This window comes from Spermophilus citellus, assembly GCF_964194105.1.
Source record: "Spermophilus citellus genome assembly, chromosome: 2".
Classification (NCBI taxonomy): domain Eukaryota; kingdom Metazoa; phylum Chordata; class Mammalia; order Rodentia; family Sciuridae; genus Spermophilus; species Spermophilus citellus.
This window is the reverse complement of record NC_138183.1, coordinates 219,549,408-219,574,336: the sequence shown is the minus strand read 5'-3', so window position 1 is coordinate 219,574,336 and position 24,929 is coordinate 219,549,408. Positions and strand designations below refer to the sequence as shown.

At 34.0% G+C, this 24,929-nt stretch overlaps 2 protein-coding genes across 2 annotated transcripts in view; one reads left to right on the top strand and one right to left on the bottom strand.

Moving 5' to 3' along the window:
* Positions 1 to 24,929, bottom strand: part of ANO3 (anoctamin 3) — a 197,734-nt gene that overhangs the window by 58,943 nt on the left and 113,862 nt on the right. Inside the window, exons 12-13 of the mRNA XM_081279744.1 lie at positions 24,072 to 24,168; positions 17,406 to 17,466 (exon numbers count right to left, since the gene is read on the bottom strand). Of these exons, the coding sequence (XP_081135870.1) occupies positions 17,406 to 17,466; positions 24,072 to 24,168 (158 nt within the window). The remainder of the gene's footprint in view (positions 1 to 17,405; positions 17,467 to 24,071; positions 24,169 to 24,929) is intronic.
* Positions 11,020 to 16,076, top strand: MUC15 (mucin 15, cell surface associated; the record flags this gene model as incomplete). Its single annotated transcript, XM_081262927.1, has 3 exons — positions 11,020 to 11,716; positions 13,572 to 13,721; positions 15,916 to 16,076. The coding sequence occupies 3 exons, from the start codon at positions 11,020 to 11,022 to the stop codon at positions 16,074 to 16,076; spliced, it is 1,008 nt and encodes a 335-aa protein (XP_081119053.1).

The window sequence follows — 24,929 nt, the reverse complement described above, 5'->3', positions numbered from 1 at the left end:
TTTTCATTCAATGGATATGTATTGAGCAGCTAGTATGCCAAGAGATAGATTGAAAATGATCCTATAGAAGTGATTGTATGCTTAGCAGGGTTTTACCCAACTTTTATTAATTTTGACATTAAGATTCAACTTTTACCATATTAAAAATTTGTAATGTCTACTATTAATTGGGTCTAATTGAGTTTGGCTACTAAATGTCAAACAATTTGGAACTACTTTTTCCTAATTCATTGACTTCTCACAGACAGCTAGAAGGTAAGAATTAATCTCCCTATTTTGCAAATGAGACAACAGTCTTGAAAATGTGATGGTACTATGCCATGGTTATAAAACCTGTAAGTAGAAAACCAGGATCCAACTAGGAAACTCTAACCTGGTGGCCTGAGTTTGTCCTCTCAAGCTCCTGATTGTCATGGTACTCATGAGTTTGGGGAACCCATTGAGCGAAGGAGCCCTAGAGTTCTGACAACAAATTAAGACTCTATGGGACCACCTATGCCACAAGCCATTCTAATAACAGGTGTAGTCTGTGACCAAGAAGGAACACCCTGATGAAAGCAATGGTTACTTTTTAAATGTTTCTGACACATTTCAGCAACCCATATTGTTTTCTTTACTAGAATTGAAGGGCAGATATAAAGGCACAGTAGGAACTTGTTTTAGATCCTAAATAGTATGGAAAAAATACTCCATAAAATATATTGAATCTATGAATGTCTGTAAGCATTACTAGGTATTATTCAGAAATTATTGAAAATATCTGATTTGGGATTCTGAATTTAATAGATACAGTATATCAGTTGTCTCAAAAATTTATGATTCCCAAAATAAATGTGTAAAACTATTTATCCTCTTGTACATTTTAATAATTTCATTGACATTTTATTTTCATATATTTTTAAATGGTTGCAAAGAACACAATTTCCAGTGCATTATATAAATGAATATTTAAAATATAATTTTACACTGATCTTTTATACTTTATTATAATCCTTTAAGATGCTTTCAATAAACTCTTCTATTCAATTGCACATTTTAATCATTGCATTTTATCTTTAAATCTATTTTCATTCTATTTATGTGTTAGAGTATTATCTGTAATACATTTACATTCATAAGATTTGTATTGATCATCTTGACATATCTTCTGAACAAAAATAAAAAATAAGTTAAAAAGTTTTAAGATTTCTTTTGACCACTAGTATCTTACTTTAAAAAAGTTATTAAATCAATAAGTCAATATAATTATTTTCAAATATTAATAAATAATAAATTTATGCTCTAATATTTTATTATAAACACATCACTTTAAGATATCTATGAAGATTTTGTTTGTTGTTCAATACCTACAGGCATTTACCAATACTATTAATTATGACTGCAATGAGATAGGTTTTGTTTCAGTATCGGCTCTTTTTTCTCATAAAGACATTAATGGAGAAAACATATTCACATGAGTGAGTAGACAGGAATGCACCAGGTTTTGTCATGGTGATATCATTTAATTCCTGGAGCTACTGCCTGAATTAAATGCCAGAATCACATAGAACTATCCTATAGTTATTTTTAGTGATTTACCCAGTTTTAACTTTTTAGCCCACTGTTAATGTATGTATGCATGGCAGGCATGCATACTTGCATACATACATACATATGCCATATCAAAGCCTGTACTCAAAAAAGGGCACTGCCCTAAAATATCCTTAGCATAAAAATGAAGCGATTAACCTTTCTACAAAGTCATAGTTACATGAATATCATATTAAAACATCACACAACTTAACAGGATAGATAAGTTTATATACTAAACAGCTATTCGCATTTGTGAAATTACTCCTATATTTTTCTTCTAACAGAGTATTGAAGGAAATGAAATGTATTGAACTCTAAAATGAATTTCTGGTAATTTTATTTATAAAGAATATTATTGAAATACCTTCAAATAATATAACCACAATGTAATTTATTTTATTATTAAGGAAATATTTCTTTGATGCTTAAAGTACCCATGCCCCTGTGGGGAGACAATATGTGAATTTAATTTATAACTTGTTTCAAACTCATAACCTACAGTCAATGAATCTGATCAATGAAAATGAATTCCCTGTGTGTGACGTTAACATAGGGCATTTGATGCTATAGGATTTTGACAAAAAGATACTATATTGTATCAAGAACAACATAATTTCATTTGTACTGTTGTCCCAAGCTACATCCTGGTTCTGTTTTCAGATATAACAGTGAGAGTAACATGACTTCATTTTCTAGAAATTCCTCTTGTGAATGGTACTGACAGTTCAGACAAAGAAGCAGATGTTCTTCCTCCAAGTATTCCTGTCTTAATGGCCCTAAAGCAATTCCAAGTACCAAATGAAAGGCACCATAGTAGGTAAGTACAACTTTTTTTTTTATATAAGTACTGTACAATGTGTCATCTCAGCTGGCTTGGATGATGAAATTGTCAGGTAATTGTCCTATTTTATTGAATTTCTCTGGAGAAATGAGGTCTGATATGGGATTAGTTTACCTAGAACACAGTATATTCGTAGAAATATATCTCAGTGAGACTTGTTTGGCAAAAATTTTCTTTTTAGTTCCAACTCAGGTAACTTAACCAAGGCTTCTAATTACAACCCAGTAAGCTAAGTAACAACTGAAGCATTAAATTTATGAATAGTTTTCATTTTCTTACTTTATTTCCTGATGAACTCATGACAGGTAAATAGGGTTAGTCTCTAGGGTCAGTTCTAATCAATTGCTTATGGATATGAAAAGGATTCTGGGAGTGCTCAGCTAGGGTCTTCAGGAAGTAGGGTCACTTATTTGACTCATAAGGAAGGGAAATCAGTGTTGTAGCAAAAGTGCTTACAACATCCCTACCTGGCATAGACCATACTTACACTGCTAAGTCAGAGAAGAGTAATGATATGCCTACATGTATTACTAGATATGACATGGTACATCCAATGCTGATAATTGCCATTCAGTTCTCTAAATACAAGCAGAAGAGACCCCCTTCCCATCATGGATTCTTTCTCTAGCAATTGGTTAATCTGAAAATAATAACAGAGATGGATTCTATTAAACCATTGCTTAGTAACCAGTTGTTTGATTAAATTTAGCTGGCTTTTCATACCAGTGCAGATATAGCTTATATATCCTTGCAGTGAATTTTTTTCAGGAGTTACTTTAATTTCTAATCAAACTCTGAAGGGCACTTTGAGCTTTGGAAAATTCCATAACCCTATAGAATTACCTTGTTCTTTCCTGGGACCAATTAGCTGGGCAGATTCTTTGCATTCAGTTTGATGCTTATTAGTTTCTGCATTTTAGCTAAAGTTTCATTTTGTCTCCCAGCAGTTGGAAATCTATCTCCTTGTATAACAGAAACCAAGTATGAGCCCCAGGCACACTGAGTTATACAGACCTTGGCGCCAGTCCCCAAATATTGATGTGAGAATACCCCAGTTTCACTCTTCTCTCTTTCATAAACCGTGAAAGGAAGTGAAGGAAGCGTGCCAGGTTGTTATTCAACTCTAGTGTTTAATCAAGCATTACCTGGGCACTTCTGAAACTCTCTAGCTTCTAAATTGAGAATAAAAGCAATGAGAATACAGGATGGAAACTACTTCACTGAGGAGGCTCCCAGAATTACTTGGGATCACATGGCCATTTTCAGATAGGCCCCAGTGACTCCTCAAATTCCTGAAAGTCAGCAAGAAACCTGACCTTAGCTCTGGTGATTATTTCTAAGGGAACACTCTACAACACACACTCCTTCACTTTGTGTTAAGTGTGACTTTCTATCAAACCAATTTCAGTGCACTACAGGTAGGTAAATGCCCTCACTACGGATCCCACTACATTTTCTCTCTAGTTTTCTCATATACAAAAGGGGTAGACTAGTTTGGGAAAGAAAAATATGCTTATGATTTAGAACAATGTGGGGCCAGCCGGCCCAGAGCAACAGGTGAAAAGACTGACTCATTCCAGTGTCCTCACAGGCAGAGAGGGCACCTGGCATGTGTCAGAAATTCCTTATACAACTCAGGAAGTTATCAAAAATCCCTGTCCTTTTCTTCACATAAGGCAAGAAATGAATGCCCTTGTTTTGCTGTTGAGAACTGGCTTGCCCCAAAGAGAAAACGACCAACCTATGAAAACTAAACGGTTGGATTTTTTTTTTAAAGGCTTGAATGAGGTGATATCCTGCTGTGTGGGGCTGAGGAGCAGGTCGGTCAGGTTCTTGGGTGCTCTATTACACAAGCAAGACCATTCCAGCCAGCCCCGCCTAACTTCGCTTCTTTGGCAACCTTTCCCTCAGTGTAGCACAGTCACACTTAACCCATCTGTTTTCTCTCATTCACCGCAGATTCTTTCCAGTCAGGACAACTTTGGTATTTGAGTTCCCATCTGTAAACACATCTTAGTCCTGGAGGTAAGTGCGTGTTTGCTGTTTTACTTAGGGCTCTCTCTCTCTCACTTATTGATCAAAGAGAATCAAAGTGGCCTCAACCTGTGACAGAACAGTTCTGCAAGTAGCTACAGAGACCCTGGTAAAAACAGGTAGTTGTTCATTGGATAACTGCCTTCTAAATTAGGATTTGCACTGTTAAGTGAGTTAGCTTGAAGAATTATTGCCGAAGTTGCCAGATGAGGAAACCAGCAGAAGAGTTAAATGAAAGACTTATTTAAGAGTAAGCAACTACAAGATAAAATTTCCTTCAGTCAGAACTCATTTAAGGTCTCAAAATATTTAAAGGTATAAAAATGTATAAATACTAAATTTAATGCTTAGATTTAAATTATGCACGTGGGCTTTATGCTTCTTTGTTTAAGCATTACAAAGTATTGTTTATTTATTTTTGTACTCAGAATTGAAGCCAGGGGTGGTGCTTTATCACTGTGGTATAGCCTCAGCCCTTTTTATTTTTTATTTTGAGACAATGTCTTGGTAAGTTGCTTAGGGCCTCGCAAAATTGCTGTGGCTGGCTTTGAACTTGTGCTCCTACTGCCTCAGCATCCTGGGGAGTCGCTGGGATTCTAGGTGTACGCCACTCTGCCCAGTATCATGTATCATTTTTCAAAAAACAATCTTCACATGCAATAAATTATAAACTTCTATACAACTTTTTCAAACATGTTCTTGAAAACCTGGCAAAAAGTTGTACAAATAATTATTCTTTAGCATGATAAATACAGGTGTCTAGCACTTGTTGGAAATTTAAAAGGCTAAGTCAGTTAGACATCCCATGGAAAATATCTCATGCAATTAAGGTGTAGACTAGATTTCTTAAAGTTATTTTCAGTGTGTGGCAATTTTAGGCTCCTTATACTAAAAGGATGCCTATTTCCAATTGACCAACTTCTTATCTGATCCATAGAAGTTATTCCTACAGACACTGAAATATGATAGAAGGCTGAAAACCCCATGATGGGAATCATGAATTCTGAACATTGCTTTTGGAGGCAATACTTTCTAAGCATGATAGTTATCCACTTCATTTTTTTAAGTACTGAAGTTTGTGATTGAGAACTCCTAAGTCAGCAAGTAGTATGACATTCTATTTGGGGGGGATTTGTGCATGCCAGATTTGTTACTAGAATGATATTCATAAACTTTTAAAATTTATTTTTTTTCTGGGAGAAAAGCCATGCTGTCTTTTATTTTTTAATCAAATGAAAAATTATGGACCTAAAGTTCTTAGGTACAGTTAGATTCTGAATTCTTATTCATCCTTCTAACACCATTTATAATAGATGTGTTGTTTTATATTGTGTGTACATACAAATATGTAACAACTCCCACCATTATATATAAGAATAATGCACCAATAAAATATAGAAAAAGAGGCATATTTAGAAGCATAATATCTAATGCTCTCATTTTATTATGACTCTTTTATGTAGGGAAAAGAAAATGCCACCCAAGTTTGTAAAGACCACTCAGAATAAAACTCAAGTCTACCTGGAGTATTAGCTACATGCCAGACTGAGGTTCCTATAACAAGGAAAAACAAAACCTGTCTATCATCATTTATAAACTAAGATTCATAGCAAGAAATGACCAAAAGCAACTGGGAGAAAAGTGGGGACAAGGTATACTCGTTAGGTATTTCACTACAGAAACATGTTTCGTATTATCTCCTGAGTATAACTGGTATTTTATTTAAAATGTCTTATTTTGATGGAGTTTAGAATAACATTTCTTTTTCCCTGAATGATTGATTACCTGATACAAACCAGGGCACCTCTTTATTTTCAAAGCTTGGTATAAAATGGGTATGACTCAGTTACTGCTCAGAGGCTGGGCAGAATGATGATTTTATGCCTTTAAGCAGAAGCATAATTCCACGCAGAATGAAGGTTTGCCCCCTTTGATGGCCAGAATTTTTTTTTTCTCCCTCATTACCTACAGTAGCTCTCCAAACAAAGGTAGTAATGTGAAACCATCTCTCAGTGCCAATACAAACAGGCAGAAAATAGTGTTCATTCTCTGTGCAAGAGTACGGTTTAAAAAGCAAACTCACTTATTTTAAAGTCTATATTAAAAGTTACAAAACACAAAAAAATTTAAAAACCCAATATCTCTATATATACAGAGGTTTTAGGATCTGCATTTAAAGTATCAAAATAGCTGGATTTTCTTTCTTTTTCTGTTGCCTTTATAATTATACTCTTCAAAGTTGTTTAAGTTTGTGATGATTGCATTTCTGTTCCTATGTTGCTCCTCCAGGACTTCTTTGGAGGTCCCACCCTCAAAATTGCTTCTACTCAGGGCTGGAAGAGGCAAATAGACATTATTTGATATTCCTGATTTTCTTTCCCTTTCCTTTTATTCCACCTTCTATCTGCCTTCACATTGTTCTTGGCTGACAGATGAGCCTGGGTACTCTCAAGTATGCTATGCATAATGTAGCATAATTTTCAGCTTAAAACAGGTATACACTGTAGTTTAAATATCTGAACTCTAGTGATGTGGAGAGGCTGAAAAGAAAATGCAAAGAGAACAATGCAGATTTTCTTTACTGCCCCGTGGAGCTCTTGGACCACCTTGCTAAAAACATGTTTGTTCAGTTCAATATGGGGTCAAACTTAACCCAAATCATTTGGTCCTTGCCCACATAAAACTTCAGGGCTGTAGTTGATTAGCTGATGACTTTGATTCCTGGCTCAAATGAAATATAACCAAGTAAGAGATGTAGCCTGGTTTTCTTAGAAGCCAGGTAGCAGAAGCAGTGCTGTATTCTGCTGCAACATCAGGCAAACAGGAATAAGTCAATCTTCACAAATGCCTTTCCAAAGCTGCACTGATTTCCAAATAAACTGTAAATGGCATTCAAATATACTGCCCAATCCCTCACTTCCCTTTCTTTCATTTCCAAAGGGATAAATTATAGGTAGTAATAGAACACTAGACTCATTTGGGGTGTGGATACCCTAGGTTTTCAAGTTACAATCAAAAGTAAGATGGAGGAACAAGAGAGCCCCTTGGTGGCTCAATGTCACAGGCGAGGTGAAATAGGAACAACAAAACTCACTTTGTTGGCTCATGATATGTGGACTTTCATTATGGGAAGAGAGTGAGAGCTCAATGCCTCATTCCTCAAGTAACACTATAAGAAAAGTAGAACAGCAGCTAAGGTCCTGTTCCCATGTGATGGGCACTCTGAGGAAAAGTAAAGAGGCACATTGCATAGGCTAGGGAAAGAAAATCAAACTATAATTATTGTAAGAAAGAGTGACTAAGAATAATTCACAAAGCAGATTCCTGGCAGTAGATAATGCAAAAAATTCTCGGGTTTGCTACCAATCTTGCAGGGTTCAAAGCAGGAAGATGTTTATGGAAAGGTACATGTAATTATTCCTAAACTGAAGTGAACCATATTTTCAATGTGTTTGGTGAGTTATTCACTTAGTGAAAAGTTGGTCACCTATAGGTCCTTTGAATAATCACTCATGTTTTGTTAATGTGAATCACTGAACTCCATTGTGAAGGTGTCCATCAGAAACCACAGAGACTTTTATTGGGATTCCTTCAAGTAGCTGGGATTCCTTCAAGTAGGGTAAAGTATGTGTATTTGAGAGGTAATTAAGGTAGAAGACTCTATAGTTCCAATATTATTTTTTAAATGGGATTATAAACCACTCTGCTCCAAACAGTTACATTTGGAGAGACTGTTTTAAAAAGTAATGCTGGAATGAAGTTCGAAAAGGCAGTTGAGTACCAAATTCTATACTCCTTTGCAATCTATACTACAAAGATGAATACTGCTGACCGTCTGCATCTGTGTGTTCTGCATCTGTGGATTCAACCAAGAATTAATAATATTCAGAAAAAAATGCAGCTGTGTTGAGTGTGTATGGACTCTTCCTTGTCATTAGTTTTCTAAATGATACAGTAACAACTGTTTACACAGTTTTAGGAATTATGGGTTGTCTGTAATCTGCAGATAATTTAAAGAATATGGGAGGATTTGTTTAGGTTATAAGCAAAAATTTAACAATCTTATGTAAGAGACTAGAGCATCTACAAGTTGTGATATTCTCCTGGGGTCCTGGAACCAACAGCCCATGGATACTGAGGGATGACTGCACATCCCAGAGCTTGCTCAGACATGGTAGGGTTTGAATCCTAACCTCTTTGAGTCACTAACTGTGAGTCCTTGGACAGATTATTTACATTCTTTGGATGCCTTCTAATCATTTGTACATAGGAATATAAACTCTTCCTTCTTGTTTGGTTGTTTTGGTGAGAATTAAATGGAAAATGTGTAAATCCTGTGATATAAGAAATGCATAGTAGTAACATATTTTCCAATTATGATAATAATATTTAGGACCTTGTACTGGGTATTATTGAAAAATGAATAAAATATATGTAACAGAATTACCACAAAGGCATGCACCTGTGTAGTCACTATCAAGACAGAGTATCACCAGTGCACCAGGAGCCCCTGCCAAGCCCCAGCTAGATGATCCTGTCTTCTCCCCATTAGTAGCCACTCTCTGACCTTAATGCAGTGGGGCTCTGCCTGTTCTTGAACTGTATGTGTGGGAAATCACACAACATGCGTGGAGTCTAAACCTATGCATTCTGTTTGTGATATTCCCCATGTCTTGCACCCAGTGATAATTTGTGATTGTTCACCATACAAATGTCCCATAATTCGCTATCCCATCTGTTACAAATGGATACTTAGGCTGGAGACTCATAATGCTGTAATATCCTTTATGTCTGCTTGCCTTCTTTTTAAGTGAACTTTTTTTAAGTCATTAGCCTAGCGCATGGAAGATATTATACATCATTAAAACCTCTGTGTAAAATCTTTAAGTAGAGGGTGGGAGATACTTTAAAAAGATAATCAGAGGAGTGTTTAGAAGTCCCTTAGACTCTTATGAAAAATCAACAATGTTGAAAATACTGGTGAAAATTTCTGACAGAATTTTTGAGAAATGGCAGGCCATATGGGAACTATACACATATCACATATGTGTATATCCAGCAGTTGCACCTCTTCCTTATCCCTATCTCAATCAACTTGGAAGCTTTTAGTAAAAAAATGAGGTCTAATACAGTCTCAGTTCTAAGACTTTATTGCTGGACGAACAGCCTAGTACTTTTAAACTAATAAATGTTCAACTAAAATTCTTTTAAATTTCAGCACCTAATCAGGTAAAGTCTGTGAAATTGATTTTCAGAATTGTCTCTTCAGTGTGTTTACATTTTAAAATTTTTATATATACTTTCATTTACTAGTTTTCATTCATTACTAGCCTCTCTGAGCCTCACGTTCATCATCTACAAAACAGACATAAGACAAGCTATTCATCTTTTCTCAAGAGATCACAATGAAGAGCAAATGAGATGACACATTTGGTAAACTTTGTAAACATTAGGACACTGCAGAGATATTATATTTGAAAACTAGGCCAGATATTGCTCAGAGTGCTTTTTTCTTAAAACTTGTTAGTCTTCAAAACAAATACATGAAGTTGGTTTAGATATTATAACAATGTCAAAACAGTTGCATGTCAGGATGATAATTTTTCACTGGTTATTGATAAAAGAAGCCAAATTTTTAATAGAAACCTGACTCTAAATCACTTTCTTTTATCATCCTCTGTGCAGTCAGTGTGGCCCTTCTGCACCTAGGAAGAAGTGGGAGCTGGGACTGGACATCAGGTCCCCAGCTTCATTGCAACTCCACCATCATCTGATGAGGTGAAATTTTCTCATATGCCCCAAACATAGTCTTCATTTATAAAATAAGGGTAAAAGAATAAAGTATATTCTGAAACTTAAAAAGCTTTTTAATTTTCCTCAACTTGTAATTAAATAGGAAGAAGGACATCGTGAAGTTGAAAATATTATTAAAATAGTATTAATTTCAAATTTAAATAACTCAAACTAGATACTAATGAAATGTATCCAGGGGACTTTCTGACTTACTTTATAGAACTAATATATGACACATTGAGTGTGGTAACTGGTAATGTCATTCTTATGAAAACATTCAAAAGTACATCTTTATAAAGAACATGTTTTCCTAAATAGGTTAAGTATTCAGTCATCTCTAAACGTCTCTATTTATAATATTCTATCAATCTTACTTAGCAGTCTGTACATAGTTTTATATACATATAGATGTATAATCACATGTGTATATCCAGGTATATGTGTTTATATTTTTTAAATTTTTATTTATACTTCAATTTATCCGAAGCTAAATGATCTATAAAACAGGGATGTCTGGCTTGACAAAGTTTTTCTTGTTCTTTTCTTAGAAGGAAGGAAGAACATTACATATATAATAGAGCTCAGCGACACTAGTTTAAATAAATAATTCACCTCAAAACACAATTTTTGGCAATACCACACAGTCTCTTCAACATTATGTTTCTAGATTTTTTTTACACTGTAAAAATGTAGATTTACTAAATAACTTGTTATACTTCATTTAATAATTCAAATGATTATTGTTTTCTTTCAGATTCCTCATAATAAAACAGATATCAATGAAAGCTACAATGTTGACCTTAGCCAAAATTATGTTGATTTCAATTTTTTTTATTTTACTGCCACTTGGGAGCTGTGAGGAACAAAATACAGGAAAAAACATATCACAACGCATTCCAGAAAGACTGAAAATGATGGAAAATAAGTCTATGTCTTTGCTAAGTGAAGTAAATGCAAATTCAGATAATGTAAATAGAAATGCCTCCAATTCCAAGGCAAGTAATTCCACTCTTTTGGATACAACCAAAACCTATGGAAAGATAGATTCCAGTGGTAATGTTTCAACAGACAACTTTTCTCAAGATCCAAGACCCATATCCACATTTTCAACAATGCCACCCTTGATACGTGGCTCTGTTTCTAAATTGAATTCATCTATAACTAATGAAAATCTTTTGCCAGTCTCAGCTCGTCCCAGTTTTACACATGCTGTATCATCAGAAAACACGAGTTGGTCTTTGGGCAATGACACCATGAACACCCCTGACAACAGTTCCTCTACAGTTAGCATCCTCCCTCCAGCATCAACTACCAGAGCTGTGACCCCCGTGGTAATGGGACCAACTGGATGGCTTACCACAACCAGTGAAAGCTTTGCTGCTTTCACACCCTACCAAGAAAACATAACTCCACAGCCCACCTTAAAATTCACCAATAATTCAAAACTTTTTTCAAATACGTCAGATCCTCAAAAAGGTAAATACAAATAATTTAACTTTCCTTTAATGTGAAAATGAATCTTCAAAAATGTCATGTGCATTAGGTTGAAGGAATGTGCTATGCTAGAAAAATAGAGGAGAATTAACTAGTAAAAGTGGTTCTTACCTATGGGGGCAACCATTATATACACTGGAAACAATGAAATGGTTTTAAGGATTAATTAAATATATGCTCATTATTATCATATGGGAAGGTAAAAAGATGATTGGTTTAAAATATTATTTAGACAGGCTTAACAGAAAAAAAATCCTCTTCCACTTTTACTTTGGTACCTAATGAGCATCATATAAATGAAATTAACGATGTCACAAGAAAATTTATTATATGGAGGTTTATATGTTTCAATTAGAAATAATGTCAAGCTTTAAAACAAAATGGGAAAGATATCTAAGATTTATAATTGAATCACTATGCTTTATTTTATTCAGGTCTCACCTCATTTTTGCATGCTTGAAATTGTTTTATTTTTTAAAATATGTACTGTGTGTTCCATGAACTCATTGCCTTCTATTGCACTTACTTAGAGTCTATATTAATTATGGAAAACTAAATCATATATACAAATTGATATTTGAACATTATTGCCAGAGGACAGGGCATGTTTTAACTTCTAGAGTCTAGGCTTTATCACAATCAAATATGTAGGATATGTATAGGTACTTTCATTTTAATTGTAATTTTAACCTATCTTTTCATTTATACACACTCCTGTATTTTAATAGAGTGACTTTTTAAAATATTTTTTTGTATATCCAAGCCAAATAGACCTACTCAGAATACTGAGTACTTACTCCTATCATTGTTCTTTTATTTAAAGAAAATGCTGTTTGCCTACATCTCATGTTAGTAACTTAGTTTTACTGTACTCTAACATGAATGTTAATTTTTTTCTTTGAAAGAGGGGTTTTATCTAGAATCAGAGACCCTCTTGTCTACCTACCTGAACTTCTCAAGAAGTAAAAATGAAACACAGACTAAGTGTGAGCTCCAGGAGCACTAAGCAGTCCACTGAAGACTTCTTCAAATAAGGCACTCAGTAATACACACACAGAATGATATTTTGAGTTCCTTTGTACTCCCCTCTTGACACACAAGGTTGAAAGCATGTTGCCTTGGGGACTTTGTTATATTCAGAAATATACTTTTTACCTGGGATTTTGTGAATTTCTTTATTATTATTATTATTATTATTATTATTATTATTATTATTTGTATTGGGCATTTGAATATAGAGTCTCACCCATGCTAAGCAAGTGCTTGATCAAACAGGAACCATCCCAGGTTTTCTAAAAATTCTATTTTGAGACAGGGTCTCTCTAAGTGGCCCAGGAAGGCCTCCAACTTATGATCCTCCTGCCTGAGCCTCTTGAATAGCTGAAATTACAGGTATGCACCATACCTCTTGAATTATTTATAGAAAAAAATGCAAAGTTCATTTCAGCATTAAAGTCCATCAGAAATTTGGGGGTTATGGAAAGCCTAATGTAGTATTCAACAATGTGATGAGATTTTAATGATGAACATATGTGACATTTCTGTCCTGTTGATGTAATAAGTAACAAAACAGTTATAAATCTATAATTTAGGAGTGTTTAGTTATAGTTGAAAATTAGTAGTGTAGTTTTATCAATAAGTATATTTGCCAATCTGTCTCTCACACACACCACACACACACACACACACACACACACACACACACACACTGTCACCATTATATAATTAAAAAAATATGAATAATTCTTTGGTGTATAGAAAAACCACATATCCATTTCTGCTGTTTTGAATAATTATTTTCTTCTTCTTACCTGTAAATATTTTCTGTTTTCTCTAGAGAATAAAAATACAGGAGTAGTATTTGGGGCCATTTTAGGGGCGATTCTTGGTGCTTCATTGCTTAGTCTTGTTGGCTACTTGTTGTGTGGAAAAAGGAAAATGGATTCATTTTCCCATCGGCGACTTTATGATGACAGAAATGAACCAGGTAAAAAAAAAAAAAACTTTCAGAATCTCACCTGAGACACAGTGGTTTTAATTAAGTAAGAACACATTGCTTAGAAGGGATGTGGAAGTTAATATGACCAAAATAGAGGAAAGATTTATTCTGATCCACCTTCTGTTTCTCAAAGAACAAAACCAAATTCATTTGGTAATTTGGCACTTTCCTTCTCCTCTCTCATAGTGAATTCCTTCTTTATGCATATCTATCAAGCATCAATAAAAAATAAATAAATAAGTAAATAAGTGAGTGAAAGGAAGACCAGTAAAATAGAGGAAAGAGAATAGCAGGACGGAAGAGGGGAGAGAAAGAGGAGGCACAGGGGACTGAAGTGGAGTAAATTAAACCCCGTGCATGTAAAATTATGTCAAAATGAACCAAACTATTATGTGTAACTATAATGAACTAATAAAAGAAAAAAATTCAGGAAGAAAACCAAAGTAAGGGAAATTTAAAAACTATATTGAACTGTTGCTCATTGAGTAAAAGTGGGTTTTGAATAGTAATTCCAGAATCCAAATATATGTAAAGTAGAAAAATAATGATATTATATAAAGGAAAAAGGCCAGTTTTATTTATAAGTGATTTCAAAGCCCATTCTTTGCTATTGTAAGTTCTCTTAGTAGCAATGATTTGAAGAAAGATTGTTTAAACTTTTAGTTCTTCCAAAACTTACTCACATACAACAGCCCTCCATTAATCCTAATGAATTTCTAAAAGAGAGTAGCTCAAAGTTGCAAATTTCACATACATAAAGTCACAATATAACTTAATTCAGGAAATTTTTCAATCATAAAATAGAAAAGGCTATCATAATATCTATAAGTGAAAATATATGTACTAAAAATAAAACACTGAGCAAAATATTAATAAAATACTAAAAAGAACAGACATGAAATCACTTTATAAGTTTGACTCATCTCTCTTAATATACTTTAAGAAAAAAAAAACTTGTCTTGTTTGCGCAAGAAATTTTTCCACCAATATTTAATTGCCCCTGATGAGACCCATGCCTAAAGTCTCACTGAATTTTCATGAGTTCAATTCGTATCTAATATATCACTCATATTCAGACCCAAATACGTTAATTGTTAACATATCCAATTCTGTTTATGGGTTTCTAGTAATCCACAGAAAACAACATAAAAAAGGGAAAATTTCAAAGTTAAAGCTTAGGATTTCTAAGCATCTTATTTTTATCTACTGAAGAACGATGCCTTATCTATGTCATGAAAGAATTCAAGATATCACATTAATGACATCAAACAGGTGTGACTAATGTGTAAAGAAATAACATAGTCAGACCACCAGATTAACCTCTTTGAGATAGCTTTAAGATACCTCTCTTAAAGACCTAAGGTTGTTGAGAGGCTAGTTTTTAAATGAATGACTTAAAGAATGGGTGGGTAAGATTATGACAATACCTTAGAATAATTAAATTACTAATCTAATTTGTAATTATGTTGCTTTAATTCAAGCTGAATTTAAGACCTTTAGTACATGCCTAGTTATTCTTTGACAATGAATTCTAGATCAATAGAAAATAATTGACTTGTTTAAAAAAAAAAAAAAAACTCCTGGATTGGATCATCTGTCAGAAAATCCTAAATGCATGATGACTTGAATATATCAGAAAGAAATACAAGCTTTCACAAATAGTTTTCTTGATTCTTCACTTTAAATGGCTTGAGCATCAAATGTTGAGATAGTTGGTGAAATTATGGCAATTAACTTTTAATGCCCTCACTTTAAAAAATAATTTTTATATCAGAAGTTAAAAAATCTGGACTCGTTGACAAGGCTTGGAACATTCAATAATGTGCATGCTTATATTTAATCATACAAGGTATTGGTGCACATTTTAGTGATCTCTTCCTTAGTTCCTTTATTTTGGGTGTACCAGCAGAACAATTTTGAAAGTAAAACTGTTTTCTTAGTCATAAAAAATGAATGTAGCATGAAAAATATCTATTTAATATTCAAAAGTAGTATCTGAAAGCCCACATCAAAGAGGTACCTATTCACTCAACCAGAACAATTCCTACAATCTGATAATGTAGTCAAATGCCTGAGCATGATTTTTTTTAGACTGTTGGCATAAAACAGTTTTATTTTTTTTATTTGTTTATTTATTTATTTATTTATTTATTTATTTATTTATTTATTTATTTATTTTTAGTTCTGCGATTAGACAATGCAACAGAACCTTATGATGTGAGTTTTGGAAATTCTAGTTACTATAATCCAACTGTGAATGATTCATCTGTGCCAGAAAGTCGAGAAAATGCACGTGATGGAATTCCCATGGATGACATTCCTCCACTCCGTACCTCAGTATGAAACTAAGACATAAAGTTGTCAGAGAGCAAGTGCTCATCTACAGCGTGGCCTTCTAAGAGACTCATCTTCTAAGAGGTTATGCAAGATCACTGTCCCATGAACTGTGCAGGAAGAACTTTAAAAGCATGGGACTAGTAGCAGAAACACAGAGGGAATAAAACATCAAAAAGGTTTTCTTTCCTACAACATTTTGTTGGACTGACACCATCTATTACATAACTATCATTTATATTTTGTCCATTTTTTCCTTAGTAGGAAGTATCTGTGGAATCAAACTAAACAATATCACTCCTTGATAGTACTCCTTGATAATTTAATAATAAAAACCCTTCAACAAAAATTGGAAACCAAAATTATATTTTCACTTTTTTTTTTTTAACAAACACCAATGGAGTTGACTCTTTATTGTTCCACAGGCAACTGTAGAGCTCTAAATCAGGATTAGTATTTTTTTCAAAAAATATCGAGAATAAATATATGTATTCAATTTCATCTTAGAGTGAGAAAAAGGATATAGTTTGCAGTGTCCCCTCACCCCCCCCCACTGCGGTGTATAAAGGCAGTAACACTGAAAGATGTGGTCTACTACATTCTACTCCTCTGCATGAGCATGAGCAAAGTCAGTTTCTGGAACTGCTACCTTGACAATGAGCATTGAGAAGGCCCCTGGTAGGAAAAAGGATCTGGACCAGGAACGTGACAGCTCTTCTAAATTTGTCAATGTTTGGGACATTCTTTAGATTTCAATTAATGGGGTGACTTAAAAACTCAATGAGGAATATGGTGAAAAAAAGATAGCCAAAGAATATATGTGCATATGATTTGTACAGTTTTTTGAGTTGTTAGGCAGGTGAAGGGTTTATTATATATTATACCTTATTGTTTAATCACGTATGGAGTAGAGTCTGCATCTCTAAATGTATGAAGCATAAGGTAAAGAAAAAAAAAAGATGAATGGGAATATTAAGCAAACATAAGCTTCCAGAACATCACTTTCACAAGTAATATTACCAGGAAGTTAATTTGTTTTCTAGTTTGTTTCAGTTTATTGTAAATTATCATCTGCTTTTGGCAAGAAAAAGTATATCCTTTGATGTAGAAAAAAACAGTCTTTAGGGAATAGAGGGTTAGATCAAGAGTTAAATTCCCAAAGAAAAAGTGAATGTATGAAGAGAACAAACAAAGCATGTACCAGCCTACACTATTGTTGAATTGATACATGGTGTCCGTGTGTGTGTGTGTGTGTGTGTGTGTGTGCATGTGTGTAGAAATAAAGCAATAGTCTTAGAAAATAAAACTGGAACATAGGTAATGAAAACATATACTTACCCCATATTGCCATAAATATAGCAAAGAAGACTGTCCCTCCATTATCAAACAAATATGTCACCTTAATGGAAAAAAAACCCAAAAATATTAATCATACTACTGATCGTAATAATCTGGTGACTACTATTTGAATGCAGGCAATATGATTTTTTTCCCAAATAAAATCACAGTATTTTTCACAGTTTGTGAATGTATTATAAAAGAGCCTTTCATGGGTTCTGCAAGAGTTTTATGTAATTTTCTCATAGGAAGAAGTGAGAGAGCAACGTTTTCCTCTTTTCTTCTTTTGTTTCTTAGAACATGACCTGCTCTTCTGATTAGAAGCATTTCTAGCACCATGAGGGAGCATCTGTGGGACACAGATAGTCAAACTACCATGTGGGATGTAAGAACTTAGTTTTTCAGGTAACCTAGATGCACTTCCTATTAGCACAACTTCCACAAATGGGGAAGCTGCCAATTGCAGAATTCTGCCAGTGAGCTAACACTTCCAATAGAAAGGCATCATGGTAGTATCACTCTCATGCTTTCAGAACATGACCTGCTAGCAGAAGCTTTTAAGATGTCATAAATCTACTCTGAGGCTGTTTTAAGAAGTTTCCATGAATCATCGAACAGTTATGATAGAGTTGAATGTTTTTCAATTAGATATCACCTGAAGTTGGGTAAAGAACAAGGTACAGTTATGTGATGTCATTGAATACAACATAATCCTTGAGGTTGTAAGAACTGTTTGATTTAATAAAATTCAAATTTAAAATATTCAATTTACCTTGTTTTTGCTTGTATAATATGATCACTATATTTAAAAACTGGTGTGTGAGGTTAAATTAATATAGCCAAAGACATAAATGCTTTTCATACACATAACTCTTGTAGTAGCTACAACAGTTCTGCCTTATCTGTGCGGATTATTCCAAGTCCCTCAGTCGATGCCTGAAACTAATGATAGTACCAAACACTGTGTGTACTGTTTTTCCTAAACATACATAACTATGATAAAGCTTAATATATAAATTAGGCACTTTATGAGATTAGTAACAGAAATATAGAATATCATGATATAGAAAAGAATATCATGATATAGAAAAGCTATGTGAATGTGGCTTCTCTCTCAATATATGTTATTTAATTATTCTGCTTATTGTGGTGATATGATACAATGTCTACATGTTCAGATGAAGTGAGGTGGATAATTTTAGGCTGCGATGTTAGTTACTTGAACATAAGTACATGATACCATGACTGTTGATCTGGTAACTGAGATAGGATAGACAGCAGAATACATCAGTCACTAGAAAGGCAATTTGTAAATCAATGGAAATGTAACTGATGTGACACAGCAATCTGTATACGGGGTAAAAATGGGAGTTCATAACCCACTTGAATCAATCTGTGACATATGGTATATTAAGAACTATGTAATGTTTTGAACAACCAACAATAAAATAAAAAAAATAAATAAATAAATAAAAAATAATTAATTGGTGAGTAGCATATACCACATGGATAGATGAATAGAGGGATGATTCATATCCTATGAGGGACAGAGTGGGACTGCAAAAGGTTTCATCATACTCAAAATGGCATGCAATTTAAAACTTATAAATTGTTCATTTCTGACATTTTCTGTTTAGTATTTTCAGAGCACAGCAGTCCAGAGTAAATGAACTTCCGTAAAGTGAAACTGTAGGTAAAGGGGTGGCCATTGTATAGAGAAAACATGAGTTTTGTCTTCAAGACAGCATGAGGCCAATTTGGGGTTTAAATTATTTTAAGGCAAACCTGATTAGAATGAAATCCTCTTTGCTCAGTTTAAAGTCCAGAAGGTGCTCAATGAGACATTAAAAAAACTAACGTATATTTTAATTATAACCTCTGGAACACACTGCAAAACAATATGCAAAACAGGTAAATGCAAGATGTATTTTTCTATAATGTAACATTATTAAAAATGCATCATAAAAAGATGTGTTCCTTTTAAAGGTTTGCAGATAGGTGCAAAATACTCTGCATGTCTCTAAAATTCTGAGAGTTAAGACTTGGAATTTCTAAAAATATTCTAAGGGTTGGTTTTTTTAAAAAAATTTAGCATACATTATGTACAGTAGAGAAAAGGATCATAAAAGATTCTCCTACAGAGCTTATAAAATTACACCCAGCAGGAGAATCCAGCTCTTTTTTTGTTTCCAGAAGCATCCCACAGAGACACCTGAGGCTTCTGAGCAGCTGAACAGCTGTCTATTTTCTCTTATAAACAGACTGAGTACAGGAAACAGCCTCTTATAAAGTTAGAACAGAGGCTTTACATATAGGCACTTAAAGGTCACCAAAAATAGCAGCTCTTTCCTGCTTCAGAATAGAAAGCCACAGTTAATAACAATTGTGTTGTATGGACATAATTTGTTATAGCTTATGAAGTGGTTTTTTTTTAGAACAATTTTTTTTCTTGCTAGGTTCACTAATAAATATTTCAAGCATTATTTAATAAATTTAAACATTAACCTTTAGAAACATGTGCATCTAATACAGTGGGTATACAAACAATATTCATATGATGTAGGGTTACATACATATAATGGGAAATGAAGCTAGAATGGGAATGGGGGAAAACTTAAAACTGCTCTCAGGAGAAGCATGACAGTTTAAAATCATTGTTAGGTTTATCAACCTATTACTTATGGAATACATTATGATTTAGGAGACCACAGAGACAAGAAGAGCAATTAGAAAGCTCTGATCATAGCTTGAGTTGCCAAGTGCTTCATTTCGGATGCTGATAAAAGAGCTGCTGAATGAAAATGGCGGAGGGGAAAAGAGAAGAGTCAAATACACCAGAGATAACTCAAAGGCAGGTAACTGGCAGGAGAGTGAAGGGAGAAGGGGCAACACTGAAGCCCACGAGAGCAAGAATAAGAATCTCCTGGGCAGTGTCAACCTTGGAGATCAAGGAGATGCCCAGGGCCTGGAGGGTAGAGATCAAGTCTGGAATTCAGCTTGCTCACTTCCTCAGTCCTCAACTCTCAGGCTATACAAAATCTGCTTCATCTATGTTGATGGGAGCTGGACACTAGTTCCATCAGACATGGAAGCTTGAACAGTCAATCCCTCTAATCGCATTGAAAACTGTGGTCCTCACAATCAGAACCATCAACAGGCTTGTTCAAAAGTAGGTTTCTGGGCCTCAGCCTTGAATAACTGACTCTAAATTTCAGGGTGTAGGGCCCAGAAATCTCATTTATAATAAATGTTCAGGTGGTTCTGGTATATGATCTTACACAGACTCTTCCACGAAGTCTCTTAAAGAAACACCCTTTCATCTGTTTCTCTTGTAGTGTTAACATCAGTGAACAATCTAAGTCTCAAACTAGATATTGAATAAGCCTTTGTTAAACAAGTAAAAATAAAACTAGAAAATAACTATTAGGTATAATACTAACTCCAAAGGCTGAGTCATTTTTAGAATTATACAAGCAAATATTTAAAATGTTCTATTTAATTATTTCACTATAATGAGAAATCCTAGCACCATGTCATTTGATAGTGCATTACCCATACTTCTATGAATGTATGCATATTAAAGTTACTTAAATGGCAAAAATTTTAGTTCACATACTTTAAGTATTAAAAATAAAAAGCCATCAAAAATGTTAATGTACTTAATTGTGAATTCTGTTATATGGTAGGACCAATTTTTTTTTCATGCAAAATTATTCCTTGAATCCTAAGGGAATGTGCACACATGTGCTTTTCATAAAAATGTGGCAATGTGATTCCCTATTAGGTGATACGAGTAGTGATGTGTTCCATAAGAAACTGAATTTACAAGTTCCTAAATCATGTGGTTAGGCCATCATGTGGCTACATAAACCTAGATTGGCTGGCTTGTTTCTTTAGTAAAACTCTGCTCCCTTATCTTTGACTTTGCCCATTAAGTAAATTCTAGTATAGCAGTTTATATATCCAAGTATATACAATGATATAAAAATGTTTATTTTCATCCAATGAAAGAATAATTTCCATTTTTAAGTTTTTATCAGTACGTTATACCTATAATGTACTGATAAAATTATGTAATAATTATGTATAACTATTATACATAATAGCAGTGTGCATTTTGACATAATCATACATACATGGAGTATAATTTGCTCCACTTCATCCCCTAGTACTACTGCCCCTTTTCCTCCTTCCTCCCTCTCTCTGTTACTTTCCTCTACTGGTCTTCCCTCTATTTATAGTTTCTTTAAATTAGTGGTCTGTACATACATATAACAGTGAAATTCACTTGGTATATTCATACACGTACATAGCATAATTCGGTCAGTTTCATCCTGCGGTTCCTCCCTTTTCCTGTCCCTCTTCCCTCCCTTTCAATCCCCTTCCTCCCAACTTATGTCTCGTCTATATTGATGGTATTCCCTCCCTACAAGTCTTTTTTTTTTAATTTTCTACATATGAGAGAAAACATTCAAGCCTTAGTTTTATGAGTCTGACTTATTTCACTTAGCTTGTTGTTCTTCCATCTAATACCATGATTTCTTTCTTTTTTATGGCTAAATAAAACTCCATTTTTTGTATGTGTGTGTGTGTGTAAATGTGTGTGTGTGTGTATGTGTGTCTGTGTGTGTATGGGCACTTCTTATTCTTGTTCTAGTATGTATGAATGTGTGTGTATGTGAAATACATTTTTTTCATCCATTTATCAGTTGATGGGCATTTGGCCTGGTTTCATAACTTGGCTATCATGAATTTCACTGCCATAAACATTGATGTGACTTTACCATTATAGTATGCTGATTTTAGTTCTTTGTGGTAAATACCAAGGAATGATAAAGCTGGGTAATGTGATGATTCAATTCTTAGTCTTTTGAGGAATATTCCTACTGCTTTCCAGAATGGTTGTGCTAACATTTGCAGTCCCACCAACATTGTATAAGTGCACCCTTTTCCCCATATCCTCACCATCATTTATTATTATTGTATTCTTGATGATTGCCATTCTAACTGTGGTGAGATGAAATATCAATGTAGTTTTCATTTACATTTCCCTGATGGATAGAGATGCTAAATACCTTTTCACATATTTGTTGGCCATTTGATCTTCTTATTTTGAGAAGTGTATGTTGAGATTTTTTTTTTTGCCTGTCTGGTTTTAAAGTTTAAACCAAATAGCTATATTTTATCTTCCTCAGAAAAACAAATACAAGATGTATTCAGTATTTCATTCAGGTGGGTTTTATTTCCTGTATAGTTGCAATAAGGCGATATTCTCCTCTGCAAGTTAACTTTCATCTTCATTTGAAGTTTATAAGTGAATTCTTTCCAAGTCTTGCCTATCCTTGTGCACACTCCTTTCTATTCAGAGAAGAAGGAGTATTTACTGTACAATAGCACCTAGATTTAGTATCTCCTTGGATAGATGCCTCACTTTATCACTCTGCCATATGTGAATGTCTCATGTCTTTACTGTTCACATCACTCCAGTGTGTTCTACAGCCTATCTCAGATATTTTATCATAGCTATAGAAAACAGACTAATGCAAAGGTTGAATATATACTATCATGTGATTCAACTATCCCACTCCTAGATATCTACCCAAAAGAAATAATAACATTTGTCTGCAGGAATACTTGAAGATAAATCTTTATAGCAGCTTTACTTAAAAAAGGCAACAACTTGAAACAACCCAAAAGTTCATTAGTAGGTAAATGAACAAACAAACTCTGATATAGATACAATGGAATAATATTCAGCAATAAAAAGGAATAACCTATTGATGAATACTACAACATGGATGAATTTCAAAATAAGTATGTTCTGCCAAAGAAGTCAGAAAAGTTACATACCATATGATTCTAAGAGTCTAGGAAATATAAAAGTATTTATAATGACACAAAGGTGTTGGTTGCAGAAGCACTGGCATAGGTTCAGGGAGGAATGTGGGACACAGATTACAGTGAGGATACTGTGAGGAAACTTTGGAGGTGATATATTCATTATCCTGATTGTGGTGTATTTTTTTTTTGACCTGCATTTCACAGGTACATATACATCATCAACTTCCATACTTCAAATATATACATTTTACTTCGTTGACTACACTTTAATACAACTGTTGTAGATATAAAAAATAATTGTAAAAGCCAATGTTTTTAAAATTTGTATGAACATTGTTATAACTGGGGAAATCCTAGAAAATGATGATATCTGGGTTTTAAATCCAAAGATTTGTTTTAATTGCTGAGGTCTATGTGTTTTTGAAGTATTTTTAAAATCCTTCAGGTGATCCTAATAGCAGTTTGGAAATTTGGGGTATGCTATTTCATTTTCTCTGTATAATTAGAAGTATTTTATCTTCATGAGTTTTTGTGGAAAAATCAAATTTAATCATCAGCAATAAAAATAACTGTTCTTCTCCTATAAGATCTAAACATAATTTCAAGGGGAAATTTGTGTCTGTGGGGGAAACTATTGGCTATAAAAACAAAAGAATACAAAGATATTCAACTCAAGGTCTACTCTTTGGAATTTCAGCAGATTGACTTTGTTTCAGGTATCAAAGGCTATTAGAATGCTTGGGAATAGTAAATTGGGTTAAAAAAATAGGATCCTCTACTTAGACAAAGCAAGACTCAGGAGAGGATGTGAAGATCCACACTCACCTTGGCATAGATGCAGCTTTCGTTGAGTCTCTGCAAGGAACAGTTCTTATCACACAGAGGGCACATGAAGACTTCGGTGGCTTTACAAATCTCCTGGCTTGAGAAATCAAAGAAAATAAAAACATGAAAGTCACTCAGCTCTTGCAGCAAACTCTGGTGGTGAGGCCGAGAAATAGAAATAGTACAGAGTGGGGAGCAGGAGAAGAAGCAGTTATGGTTTCAACTTATGGATGAGGATATTTGTGATATAGTATTTTTTTGTTCACTTCTTTGTTCTCTGTTGATATATTGTGATGATAATGGGTCATGGTTTGCATTTATGTGACACTTATGGGGCTTTTTATTACTATAAAGGCACTTTGATATATGATCTTGTGGCATTCAGGATAATCTTGTGTACAGGTGAGTTTTAACCAAGTTCACAGGCTTGGAAGTGGATAAGCTGGAATGAAACCTAACTAGTCTGACTTCGCAAGCCCAGGGTTCATACAATTTATAGCACACACTGCAGTGCATATCATTGGTGCAGAATATTCAGCGGAAATTGAAGGAGTTGATCTTTTTGAACATGGCAACTTGACATACACAGTAATGGCGATATGACGTAGATTCTACTACTTAAATATATGCTCAACTAGGATGTAACTTTATGACATTTATCTCACCAGCTTTATGCCCACTACCTTTTTAAAACCTCAGCATACATTATAGATAGGCTTTGTGACAGCAGGGAATCAATAACAGTTTCTGAAAAGCCTTACAGACTTAAGAGCTCAAAAAAACCTATTTTGAGGACAATACGTGTCTTTATCTGTCATACATGACCCTTTCTAATTTTTTATTTCCCAGTAAATTTTA